The sequence below is a fragment of the Peromyscus leucopus genome, chromosome 18, assembly GCF_004664715.2.
Source record: "Peromyscus leucopus breed LL Stock chromosome 18, UCI_PerLeu_2.1, whole genome shotgun sequence".
Taxonomy (NCBI): Eukaryota; Metazoa; Chordata; class Mammalia; order Rodentia; family Cricetidae; genus Peromyscus; species Peromyscus leucopus.
In genome coordinates this window covers 46,163,025-46,176,732 of record NC_051078.1, presented here as the reverse complement: position 1 = coordinate 46,176,732, position 13,708 = coordinate 46,163,025, and the positions used below count along the sequence as shown (strand labels likewise).

Here is a 13,708-nt window from a genome sequence, read left to right as displayed (position 1 = left end):
GCTACATTAAGTTCTGCCTCTCTTGAGCACTATCTACAGTGCATCCTCTTTAGAAATTTGATTCCTTCTCTTTTCTTCTTCTCCCTCCTCCCTTTCTTCCCTTTCTTTGAAGCCCAGGACCATTTATTAGAGTCCTAAAGAAAAACAACAGGACAGACAAGCTGCATGTTTTGGCAGCTGCTAGGAGGAAGATGGAGAAGAGGGAGAGGAAGTCATGTCCTGAGTTAGACCAGCACTGGAAGTCTGTAAACAGTTGTAGAAAGGGGGTAGGGAGTGTCAGGGCCAATCTCCACGGAACAGGCAAGAGGACAGAAAAGTGGCAGGTTGAGCAGTGAAGCGTGAGCAAAGCAGCTGGGCCGGGGAGGGTCCAGGGCAGGTGAGTGCATTCACCGTCTCCCGTGCTGAATAGACGGCATCTGTGCGTTCTCTAAGGTTTCCTGGGTTAAAGTACGATCCCTAGTGTGGCAGTGGCAAGAGGTGGTGAGCTGACCTTTAGGAGCTGAGGCAACTGGGAGGTTCTCAGGTTCACCGAGGAGCTGTTCCCAAGGGCATCAAGGTGACTCTGCTGAGAGCCTCCAGCTTGCAGGAGAGCAAGATGCTACAAGCCAGGGTGAGCTCACTCTGGCTTTCTGCTTTGAAATGTGGCCCTTCCTCCTTGCACACATGCTTCTGACACATGTCATGCGGTCCTCACTAGAGCCTTATTCTTTAATCTCCAGGGCTGAAGAAATCTACTTTCTCTGTAGAGTTAGGCTGCCTCAGGTATTTCATTATAGTAACTATGAGCAGACTGACATGGAAAATTGGTACCATTGGTAGGGCTGTTTATTGTCACTGTATCTGAAAATGGAGAGACAGCTTTGAACTGGGTGACTAGAAGAGGCTAGAAGAATTTGGAAGAACATGTTAGAAAGGCTTGAATGCTGTAAACAGAGTTCAGTTGAAGGTTCTGGTAAAGGCTCAGAAAAGGAAGAAACTAGGAAAGAATATTAGATGGGAATGAGAATCTGATATGAAAATAGAAGAAAGCCATCACTGTTAGACTGTTACAAAGACTCTGACCATAATGAATCCCTGTCCTAAGACACTGCAGAGGCTGGGATTAGGAATGCTGGACTAGTTTATTTGACTGGAGAAATTTCAAAACGATAAAACATTTGGGTTGTGATATTAGTGCTATGGCTACTGTTAGATTTATAGTAAGAGTTGGAAGTAAGAGGAAATGGAATAGAAAGATTTATAAAACTTGCAGCTTGCCAAGGAAGGAATAAAAACCTTGACTGAAGGAACGGCTTAGGAAGGTACACTGAGCGACGGCTAGGGACTGGCAAGAAAGCCAAATATGAGTTTGTCTAAAAGCCTTGAGGCCGCTCTCCACCCCAGCCACAGGCCAAGAGACCTTTCAGGAGAGCACCGTCTCAGGGACGGAGCCAGGGTGCTTTCTCCTGGCTCACTGTCCCTGACCATCTCAGGGTTTGTGTCCCTGTGTCCAGCGGGTCCATCTCAGGGGTTGTGTCCCTGTGTCCAGCTGGTCCATCTCAGGGGTTGTGTCCCTGTGTCCAGCGGGTCGAGTCCTCTGCCTGCAGCAGTGGCTCAAGTACGCAGAGGCAGAGTTCCCATCAGAGCAGATTTCCCTCCATCTACGCGGTGCTAGTTCTGCAGGTCTGCAACCACAACCTCAAAGAAGGCAGGCAGCAATCTGCTGCAGGCTCAGAGCTCCTGCAATGAGGGCCTGGAGGGATGATGCACAGTGGAGATGCTGAAGTGGAGCTACAGGAGGGACCCAAGAAACAGAGGGTGACCAGCAACATCAATGTGTCGCACTTACTGAGGAAGGCCATGGATGTGTCAGTCATCTGGGCCACGGCCACAAAACTGTAGGAAACTACAGAGTGTGTAAGATGCCAAATGTTACTGTCTCCCCATACTGCTCCCCTTCCCTGGGGCTTTGAGCCGATTCCCTAATCTGACTTCTCTTTTGGGATGGAAATATATACCTGGTGGCTGTGGCACGGCCGCATACTGGAAGTACAAAGTCATTTTGATTTTACAGATTGGAGGAATTTGCCTTGAATTTCCAAAACTTTGTATTTTTTGCTGCTATTGTGTGTGCACATGCATGCAGGCATACACATGGAGGCCAGAGGACACTGTGTGTCTTTTATTACTCTCTGCCTTATTCCCTTGAGGCGGTGTCTCTCATTGTAATTGGACCTACACTAATAGCCAGTAATCCTCATCAATCCTGCTAAGGCCCCCCCTACAGTGCTTGAGGTTAATGCATGGCCATGCCCGACGTTTTTATGTGGGCAATAAAGATTTGAACTTGGGTTCTCCAGGTTATGTGGCAAGTGTTCTTACCCACTGGGCCACGACCCCAGCCACCTGTTACTGTTTTGAGACGGGGTCTCACTCTGGAGCTATCACTATGACTGTTACGGGATGCTAGAACGAATGAAGACTATTTTGTACTGTGAAGACATGAACACGGAACATGAACAAGTCAGCCGAACACTATCTTTGCCTTTCTCTGCTCCCTGTTTGCTGAGACAGGAACGAAGAGCTGCATGTTCCTTAGGTCACAACTAGAAGATGCTGTGCTGCCGAGCCTTCCTTACTGTGGTGGACCAGGAGCCACACACGTCGGGACTTCCGTGTCAGGTGATGTCCTGCATCTCCCTGGGGACGGCAGTGAGAAGGCTGTCACTGGATGTCACCTCTCAATCTTGGACCTCCAGAATGAGAGACGCACCCCCCCCCCCCCTGCAGTACTCTCCACAGGCTAACACACCTTATAGCTTTAGTTACCTTTTTACCTGTGCTATCTCAACCCTTCATCCACGCTGCGGTGTTTCCCAAGGAGAGACGGGGTTTATACTCTTGTGCATCTGTACAGTATGTGACTAACAAATAGGTTTCTTTAGGTGTCCATATTAGAAAAAGTAAATACAGCCAGTTTATTGGAACCTTGACCTTGCTTTTATACTAACAAGTAAAAAAACATGAAAAATGAAGTATTTTCTTTTAAGAAAAAGAAACAATGTTTATCTTTATGTGTATGGGTATTTTACCTGCAGGCATGTCTGCACAAGATGTGCATGCAATGCCTGTGGGGGCAGAAGAGGGCACTGGAGCCCCCAGAAATGGAGTTACAAACGAATGTGAGCTGAATTGTAGGTGCTGAGAATCGAACCTGGGTCCTCTGGAAGAGCAAGCAGTGCTCTTAGCCTGAGCCCTCTCTCCAGCCCCATCAAATACTTTCATTTATTATTCTTCACCGAGTTCTTCTAGTCAAGGTAGAATGCTTTAAAGTAATCAAACTCATAAATAAGTGGAGCTGATTGGGCTCTCTGTCTGTTTAGAACCCGAGGCCCTGCTTTCTCATGTCCTCTCTTAGCACTGTTCTTGTGCTTGACACACAGTAAGGTAGCTACTTAATTTTCACCACGTGTCCAAATGACCCTGAGTAATTCATAAACAGCCGTGAAGTAAAGGTGCTGCCAGTAAAGGCATGGGAGAGAAGAGGGAGCACCAGGAGAGGAGGAGGGGCATGACCGTTTTAATGTGGGCTACACTAAAGGAAACCACTACACGCCCAGCAGTCAAAATGAGCAGTGCATCCTGACTGTCTAGGGCTCTGAGGATCGCTAGGTTTGTGTTTCAGCATACATACCTGGGAGTCATCCGCATAGAGATGGGTTCAGAACCAGCACACTGGGCTGTGATCAACAGGGGAGGAGAGAGGCAGACATGGGTGCACTTGTCTGAGGCACACAAACATTCGGGATTTGGAAGATGACCAGCAAAGGTCTCCACTGTGTCCCAAGATCCAAATGAAGTAAGTGTTTCAAGGAAGTGGGAACTTACACCAAATGCTCCCCGAGGGCAGGCATGTATGTGCCTCGGTTGACAGAGGGTGTGCCTAGTATGCACCAAGTCTTGGGATGGATTTCCAGTACTGCATAAGTCTGGTGTGGTGGTGCACAGATGTAACCCTAGCACTTTGGAGGTGGAGGCATGAGGATCAGATGTTCGAGGTCATCCCTAGCTATACAGTGAGTTAGGGGACAGTGTGAGCTCCAGGGAACTCTGTCTCCTTTTGAAGGAAAAGGAGTTGTAAAATATATTGGAACGTCCTGGGAAGCTACTTGGGGGTTGGTAGTTTTAAATTTAAGGAGACTAGTCAGTTCTAGTGTCCAGTAGCTCACCACAGTGGGCAGAAGGCTTACTCAACCATTTGGTTGTTCTTTTCAGAAGGGCAGACCCAGGATGGGTGCAGTCACAGCTGTCTGGACACAGCGACCACAGTTCTGAACCGCACGTGAGCTTGTCTAGGCAGCAAGACAAGCAAGGGCACCGAAGAGTGAAGAGTGGCATGTTCCTCATGGGACGAGACAAGCCTGGACTAACTAAGGGGCACTAAAAGAAGGTGTCTGACACTGAAATTTTAAGGAGTCCTAATTACTGTCTTGAGTTTAAGATAGAATCGAAAAGTTCAAAGCTTATTATGTCTTCTCAGGTTATGTCCCAATCCATCAGTACATCACGTGCACTTTCAAGACACAGCCCAAAGGATGAACTCTGGCCACTACTGTACTTTCTAAGCCTTTGCCAGCTGTTTCTAGGATTGGTCTAACTATGCCGCAGGGCGGCATCCACTCACGCTCCACTATGCTCTTGAAGTATGTTTCACACCAACAAGGTCCTACAAACCCTTGGAAAAGACTCCAGTGTCTTCTCATCTTATTTAGAGAGAATCCAAAGTGCTAGACAACCTAGCCATCACCCTGTGCACCCTGGACTGCGCTGACTGCGCCTCCCTTCTGCCTTCTGTCCAGGCACACCAGCTGTTGTGTGTGCCTGAAGCACACCAAAGCTTCTCATCTGAGAACTCTAAACATTTTCTTTCTGATAGATTCTTCTCAACATTCTCAGAGACACACTTCTTATTTCTCTGACTTGCTGCTCGCCGTCACTTCTTCAGGAGGCATTCTGATATCTCAATTCTCCTTTCCCTTCTTTAGAACACTTATCATGAATTCTATTACAGTTATTTCTAAAATGATCTCCCATAAGGTAAAGCCTGTAAGAGTAAAGAACTCATGAATACTGAATACTCAGAACTGTTTAACAGCAGCACATAACAGACCTCAGTGAACATGTGCTGGATACATGATGAGTGAGTAACCATGTACACAAGATCCTTCATTCTTGGCTGGATAAATGATGAATGACTAAACAATGTTCACAAGATCACTTACTCCTGGCTGGAAGGTTTCCGATTAGAATTCATTAGTTCTATGTTAACAACATATATACAAAGTTTTAAATTTAAGATGTAAGCAATTACCTGATCTTTGAGAAATTTTCGGATATTCCGATGGGCTCGAGAACACTCTGTTAATAAGCTGAGAACTGGAGTTAGACCCTCTCTATAGCTGCTTCCCTATAAAGAAAACCATGCATGCTGTATTAGTCCAGTTCCTAAAGGTACGCCTCTCCTCCATAACCTGAGAATATGAAGACATTTTTTTTTAGGGGAAGAGGGGGAGAGGAGGAGGATACATCTTATGATACCAAAGCTTACAAACAATTTGTAAAGTTACTTTAAATAGTGTTTCCATAAGTTGTCTCCATTTCACTATCTAGTTTTGTCTGTTTACCCTACACTTTCTAAAATTTACACTAGTTTAGCTAATGTACTTCAATGAAGCAAAGGATTCTGGGACCCATCTAAGCCACACTGGTGCCTTTCAGCACATTTACCAGAGAAATTGAGTGACAGAGGAGAGAAAACTGAGAAAGAAACACTTCTGAAGAAGTCATTTTGGAGTAAGTTAGTACTTCTAACATTTACAAAGTAGCTATGCAGGGCAGTTATTCATTTTTCCTTTGCTTTCAGACACTAGTTATAAATTTGGTGTAAAAATACAATTTTCAACATAAAAAAACTCACTTTATTTCTACCAAGTAATCATTATTATGATAAAATGCTTTAAAGGTACAACTATCGGCCATGCCAAGTACAAAGAACAAGCTAGTTGTGAACTCGTGCTGTGTGGCCTGTCTCTGTGCAGGGCACACTGGTCTTTAGATGAACCTTCCAAGGACTCCACTCCAGCAGCCTTACCTTGTCAATTCTCTTCTCCATAAAATTGAGTAAAACATAAATGGCCTCCATATTCATGCCATTGTATACTAGGGTATTGTTTTTCAGAGCGGTGTCTTTCTCGGCTGTTTTATCACTGGGCAGTTCATCTAGAGTCGCTGCCTCTTGAGCTGTTTCTTCATGGGTTAATGGACAAATGAGAACATCCAAACAAGAGACTGGAACATTGCTTAAAAGGTTGACGGCATTGCTGAAAGGCAATTTGAAAATACAATATTTTAGTTTGATTGAATAGGCTTTTAAAATGCAAGCATAATACAAAGTTTGGAGGTGACTTTTAGGAGTCAATTAAAATTTTTCTTTTTCAAAATGAGCCATTAATATTACTTGGCATTTACTAAGGGAAAATAAAGACCCGTCTCAAGCATACATGTGACAGATTAAAAAGAAGCGATGTTAAATGGACAGACACAATCACAGGATGTCACGTCACTCTCTGGAATGCTAAGACGGGAATTAGCAGCTGGAATGCCAGCTCTTTAATTCTCTGTGATACGCTGGCTCTGAATTCTCTTCAGGGGCTTGGACTCCTTCTGTGGATCCATGCTGTTCACCACCCCTTAGATTACAACATAACACACTTGAGAAGCAATGTGTGGGAGCAGCTTATCAGGGGGACACCATCCAAATAAACACTAGAGGATTAGGATTTGTTTCTTCTAGTGTACAAAATACAATTTTTAAGTTATCTTATTTTTTATATGACACTTTCAGGGAAAAAGAAATGGTACTTTTTCCCCCCCTCTCATCATCGGGTCTCTTGAAGAGGCCAACACTGCCTGTTTCTAGTCTCTAGCCCAGGCTGTTCTGCTTTTCAAGGATTATACCCAAACCTGGGATGCACACCAGCAGGGGGAACCCAAACCTTGTATTGTTGGCATTCCCTAAAAGTCTATTCTGTTGCTCAGTACACACGAGGCTCAAATGTGTGTAGAAATTCAGAATCAGGCGTGTTTTCAGTGTGCACACTTTCCTCCCTGTACTCTTTCGTATTTCTGTCTACCAGGAGAGGCAGTGTTTGCATGGAACTGGATCTTAACAGCCTGTACCCCAGGACTTCCTGATAAACAATGGAAAGACAGGCATTGCATTTCCCAGTGACACAGAAGGGAGCCTAAAAATAACCACATCCTGACTAAAAATAAACTCTTGCAAATACAGTTTACAAGTCGAACCACAGCCAGGGCTTAATCCAGCTGGTGTTGTCTTAATTTAGATCCCAGCAATTTAAACTGTCATTTATAGTGACACTAAAAAATAAGACAAAACAAATAAGAATGATACAGATGTTTTTCTTTCTTTTACTTTGAAGTATGGCTTTATTTCTCCACGAATCAAAATTTCATTCTTTTTATATTACAGAAAAATAAAAATTAGTAAAAAATCCATTACAAATCAGATAATGCAGAAAATGAGTGGGAATAAAAAATAATATAAATTGTAGGTAAAAAGTAACTGGACAATTTTTATGACTAAATGGTTTCTGGTAAAGTGTAAGTTCCTGCTGTCCTCACTGAAGCTGTTCCTGTCACAGTCTCTGCTCTGTCCTTTGTGAACACTCAAAGGCAGTTAGAGAATACCGCTTTTCACACAAACTTCAGATTTTCTTTTCAAACATCCATAGTTCCTTATTTATAGTTTAAAATGGCTTGCTTGTCACTTAAGCATTTGGAAACTGTTATTAAAAACCACAGTCACTGGAGAGAAGAGAGAAGAACTTTACTGAAGAATCACTTTCTAAAACGGTCCAAGCCATTCTGAAATGCTAGCACCCCAACACAAGCCGGCCAGCTCTGGAATCCATCAGCAGTGTGACTCTCTAAATCCATCACAGACCAGCCGACAGAGTTTGAGATGGTCACTCCATTACAAAGGGATGCCTCTCCTTCAGATTCACTAAAGGAGGAGTTTCCAGGAATTCAGCATATTTAAGAAGCCAAATGTAGAGCTGGAATCAGCAAATATTTGATGTTTAGGGCTTTTCAAGAAAAGTTCCCATTTTTTCATTTCTTATTAAACAACTCAGTTCTCAAACGGCTACAAAATTAATTTTCTGGCTCACTGTGTCTGAGCTATTCTTTTTAAGTGAGGAGGGTCAGCCTTTGAGCCCTGTCACTTCTCTGACAGTTTTATTTGTGGGAGAAGAGTGCATGAGATCCCCAGCTACCAGGAAGTCAGTGACGAGGCACACATTTACACAATGGTGTTTGCATTCCTCCTCCAGGGGGTAGAAAGGCTGTGTATATTACTCTCCTTTTCAGTTCCTGGAGACCATTAATCACTGTGCCATGACATCCTCCAGCTCATGCTCCCAGCCCCCTCCTGATATGCAGATTCAAAAGCAAGGCTTACTTACAGTTCCTTGGTGCCTTGACTGACCCTTACTAGCTGTGAGAAGCGGAAGACAACCTGAAATTTAGTCTTCCATCAATGGTTGAACTTAACAGAATGCCAAATGATAGCGAGGAGCATGCTAACAGCTTACACTCATCAGTAACAAACCTTATGATCAAATATAGTTTCTTTATATTATATTTGACGTTTACATGCGTATTTTCAAGTTTGGAAAGAAAGCCAGCCAAAACAAATCCCAAAAGATTCCTCTGTTCTCTTTATTTATTTTTTTTAAAAAAAGGTTTAATTTTTGTTTCTTTTGTGGTAAGAGCACTTAACCTTAAGATCTATCCTTTCTACCAAATGTTAAATACATGCTACAGTCCTGTTAACTACAGACCCTGCTGGACAGCAACACTAGAAGTCACACTACAACCTCTGGTTTTTGACTGACACCACTCCCACACCCTCCCCCGGTCCCCGGTCACAACTATCATACTTCCTGGCCCTGAGTTTCTGTCCTTTTGTATCTGGTTCATTTAAGGTAGTATTACAGTGTCTTCTATACCCACACACGTTCTTGCAAACGGCAGGGTTTCCCTCTTGTCAAAGGTCGAATGACAGCACCTTACGTGCACACACTTCCCACATTTTATCCGCTTACCTGCTGCTGCTGGACACTCAGGTTGTCTCCCTATCCTACCTCCTCTGTCTATCTCTGTCCTTCCCTTCCCCTATACTTTCTTTATCCATTTATCTGTTGACAAGCATTTAAGCTGTCTCCATAACCCCCCTCTCTGCTCCCTCTCTCTCTCCCTCCTCCCCAGATAGTCTGGGTGCTGGCATCTTCCTCCCCTTTGGTCCTTGCCCTTCCTCCCTCCTTGAACCACCACGGCAAGTCCCGAATAGTGAAAGTCACGGAGTCAGAACAAGCTGGAGAGATATTCAGAGGCATTTAGGTAGTCTTTATGTCCCTAACATTGGGAATAGTGATGTGATGAATGTGAGTGTGTAGGTATCTCTTTAGGACAAAGATTTTTATTTCTTTTGGATATATGTCCATCAGTGTGATTGCTGGAGTAAACGGCACTCCTATTTTCAATTTTTTAGAAGAAACTTCATTCTGTTTCCCACAAGGGCTATATCAATTTATATTGCTGCCAGGGTACGAAGATTCTCTTTTTCCACATGCTCTCCAACACCCTAGCTTTGTAGTGTTCTTTAAGCAGCCACTATAACAGATGTGAGGGGAATCTTAAGGTTTTGATTTGCATTTATCAGAAGATTAGTGATGCTAAACATGCTTTCGTATGCATGTCTTCTTTGGAGAAATGTCTATTCAGATCCTTCGTCCGTTCTTCTTGCCTTCCTTCCTTCCCTCCCCACTCTCTCTCTCCTCTTATCCTTCCCCTCCCCGGCTCTTAAGAGTCCTGTGCTGGGTACGGTAGCACTCAGGAGGCTGAAGCATGGGATTATCAACCGAAGACTAGTTAAGGCTACATAGTTAGTTCAAAACTAGCCTGAGCTACAAAGCAAGACACTGTACCAACAGCAAAACAAATCAAAAAGTTCCCTATATACACTTCAGATGCCTCTCCTTACCAAGGGGGCAGCAGGGAGCCTGTAACAGCTCCCTGGTGCACGGGTGTGCTTTCACTTGGGCCGTGTCCCATGCAGTGCAGGTTTTCAGCTGATGAATCCCACCTAGCTATCCTTGCCACCAATTGTCGCCCAAACTAAGCTCTACAAGCTTGTCTACCCTACGTAGTCTAACTTTTACTGTTTTAGACTGCATAGTTAAGGCTTTAATACTCTTTTAGTTCTTGTGGTGTGTGTGTACAATGTGGGGTCATAATGTAACTTCATTATTTTAACATACCCAGTTTTCCTAACACCACTTCTTGAATAACATGTATTCTTCACACCTGTTAGTACAGCTAACTACACATTTGTAGCATATGGGTTTACTTCCAGGTTCTCTATTCTGTTTCGCTGGTCAAGATGTCTATTTTCATGGAAACACTACAGTAATTTGATTACCGAAGCTTCATAATTCCTAATGACATTAGGCACTGCCATATTTCTCCAGCTTGTTCTGACTCCGTAACTTTCACTATTCGGGCCTTGCTGTGGTGGTTCACGGAGGGAGGAAGATGCCAGCACCCAGACTATCTAGCTTCCTGATTCTCTTCATGGTGACATGGTTTGCTGACACCATAAACTAGAGTTGTCTAGGCAAAGTAGCAGGGCGCGATTCTGACTACTGCATGTTAATTGATTTGTGTGATCAAAATGAATAGGGTAAGCCACAGAGACATTACGTTCAAAGCCATGTCCTATCAAGTGAGGTGGGGCACATCAACTGCAGAGAGGTACATAAAATGATCCACTGGAGTGCAGAAAAAGACAACAGACATTGGTCTAGTTCCGTTTGAAAAGTTGAAAAGAAGTCTCTCTTCACTATTTAACCAATGCGCTAACACTGGCACCCACACCTGAGTCATATGTGGTACTCCCACTCACAAACACCAGGGAAGTTGTGGAAAGAGTAAAAATTCTGGGCCACAGGAAGGGCAGCCGTGACCCCCTTTTCCTTGGTAATCTGAATTGGTCATAATGAAGTTGGCATATACTTCGGCAGGTTACATACTGCTTTATACTTTTGTGAGCTGCTCTCTGGGGCCTCACATCTGTTAAACATGCTATCCCTGCACAAAATCTTCAGCCTTGCTTCGTAAGTTTTAAGTTGAGCCAATTCTTACAAAACAGGCAAACCACTTTAAGTGACTCCTAGGAAGGAAACCTGAACTGAAGACATAACCTACAATAGTAGTACATTTTACTTTCTTTCTGACAAGGAAATGGCAGAATTCTTTGTCTGCTGTACCGCAAGGAAAGCCAGGGCAACCCAACTGGCTACAGCATGGAATCAAGCTTCTGTTTTGAGACTGGATCTCATGTGACCTACGATGGCCTTGAATTCACAGTGTCAACTTTGAGAGTGAGTCCCCCACACACCAGCGTGGCCTTAAGCTCATTGAGCAGCTGACAGTGACCTTGAACTCTTGACACTCTAGCCTCTGTCTCCTGAGTGCTGGAATTACCAGAAGGCACCACCAGAAATTTGTTTAAAAATTTAAAAATTGGGCCAGAGAGCTGGCTTAGGGGCACAGGTGTTTGCTGTATAACTCTGACAACCTGAGGTTGATCTCTGGTATAAAAAGCACGACTTCCACATGAGCACCTTAGCACACAGACCCATCTAATACGCACATAATTTTTTACTTTTAGTTGTAAATTAAACAGGCATGATATCAGACTCCTGTAACCCCAGCGTTGAGGAGGCTGAGGCAAGATGTCAGCTGGAGGATAGCCAGGTTATATTGTGAGATCTTACCTAATAAATAAAACATAAATATGAAAGCTAAAAATTTAAAGGTGGGAATTATACAAAACATGAGCTTACATCCATTGTGTGACTGATCAGTTTTGCCTGATACATACAATATATCCTGAGAAGTGAGGTAATGATAAAACCATCACAAGCAGCAACACATCTGAATGCCAACTGTGTAAAATACACAGAAAAGGCTATAAACTGAGAATACAATATGCTTGTGGTGTGTTAATTTTAAAATTTATTTTCAAAAATTAATTTATTATCCCCTTGACTGTTTATTTCTATATATAATCCATGACTTATTACACATAAAACAGCTGTGTATGAACATAATTACATGTAAGTAAACATACTTGAGGGCGTGTTCAAAAAGGCTTTCCTCCTTCTTCTGGGACTCCCAACACTGGGAGTGAGGGTGCCTCTGACTCTTTGTGTGCACTTGGGACCCTTTTCTTCCTACTGGGTTGCCAGCCATGACATGAGGGTGTGTGTCCAGTCTTACTGTATCTTGTTAGGCTGTGTGGCTATCCCTGGGAGACCTGCTCTTTTTTTTAAAGGGAAACAGAGGAGGCGTTGATCTGGGGGAGAGGGGAGGTGGGGGAGGGAATGGCTGGAGTGGATGGAGGGGAACTGCAGTCAGCATGTGATGTATGAGAAAAGAATAACATTTTTTTTTTTATAAAAAAAAGGGTTTTCCTACTAGGCTTAGAGATGACAAAACCTCTGGAGACCAATGGCACAGGAAACACTCAAAACACTGCTGTAAAGGGACAGAAACAATAATAACAGCTGAGGGATAAAGCTTAAAACACTATTAAATCTTATTTAGTGTATATGTATGTGCACACACGTGTACGTGTGTATGCGCGTGCGTGTGTGCTTGTGAGTGCACAGGGGTATGCATGTGTGACTGTAGGTACCCCCAGAGGCCAGAAGAGGGCACTGGAATCCCCGGAGCCACAGCTACTGATGGCTGTGAGCTAGATGCCTTGGGAGAGCAAGAAGCGCTCTTGGCCACTGAGTCATCTACCAGCCCAGGGAAAAAAGTTTTGACAAGGATTTGTTTTCCTCCTACAAATGAGACAGCTCTTAGCACGTCCACCTTCTGAAGACTTCCACATTACCCTCAAGGAGATGGAAGATCCAGTAGGAGGTCTTAGGAAGCAAAAGCAAAAGGTGTAGAATAGCCCTGGACAGGAAGAGCCACTTCAATGGCGAGAAGGGCAGGAAATAAGAACAGATACAGACTGCAACAGTTACTGCTGCTGCCAAGGGTGAGGACTTGAGCAAGTTCCTGCTGGAGTTTCCAATTACTGCCAAATGGCTGGCAAGATCATCATCTACCCATCTACCCTTCCATTCAATTACTTTTTACTGTACCTACTACTATGTATGTGTGTATGTATATGTATATGTACACGTATGTACATACATGTATGTATGTTCATATGCACATATGTGTACTTGCCTAGGTGTCAGGGATATAGTAGAGGATAAGGCAGGTAAGCTCTTTTATTCCTCTTTAAAAGGAAATACTTTCATTTGTGTCCGTCTGTGTGTCTATATGTGGGTGTGCACATGTGTGCATGTGTACTCGGAGGCCAGAAGAGAGCCTTGGATCCCTTGGAGTTGACATAGTTATAGTTGTGAGCTGCCTGACATTGGTGCTGAGACCCGAACTCAGGTCCTCTGTAAAGCAGAACGCGCTCTTAACCGCCTAGCCATTTCTCCAGCCTCATCTGGTTTTTTGTTTGTTTGTTTTTGTTTTTAAGCTTATTACTTCAGGAGAGAAATAATAAACATGC

General features: G+C 43.7%; 1 protein-coding gene across 7 annotated transcripts in view; it reads right to left on the bottom strand.

Moving 5' to 3' along the window:
- Ric8b (RIC8 guanine nucleotide exchange factor B) overlaps nucleotides 1-13,708 on the bottom strand; it is a 105,756-nt gene that overhangs the window by 42,124 nt on the left and 49,924 nt on the right. For 6 of the 7 annotated variants that reach the window (XR_003736079.2, XM_028883635.2, XM_028883633.2 and 3 more), the window contains exons 5-6: nucleotides 6,131-6,359; nucleotides 5,351-5,446 (exon numbers count right to left, since the gene is read on the bottom strand). Coding sequence is in view for 6 of the 7 variants with exons in the window: in XM_028883635.2 (XP_028739468.1) it covers nucleotides 5,351-5,446; nucleotides 6,131-6,359 (325 nt within the window). In the remaining variant the exon portion in view is untranslated. The remainder of the gene's footprint in view (nucleotides 1-5,350; nucleotides 5,447-6,130; nucleotides 6,360-13,708) is intronic. The other variant, XM_037196898.1, reaches the window with a different exon arrangement.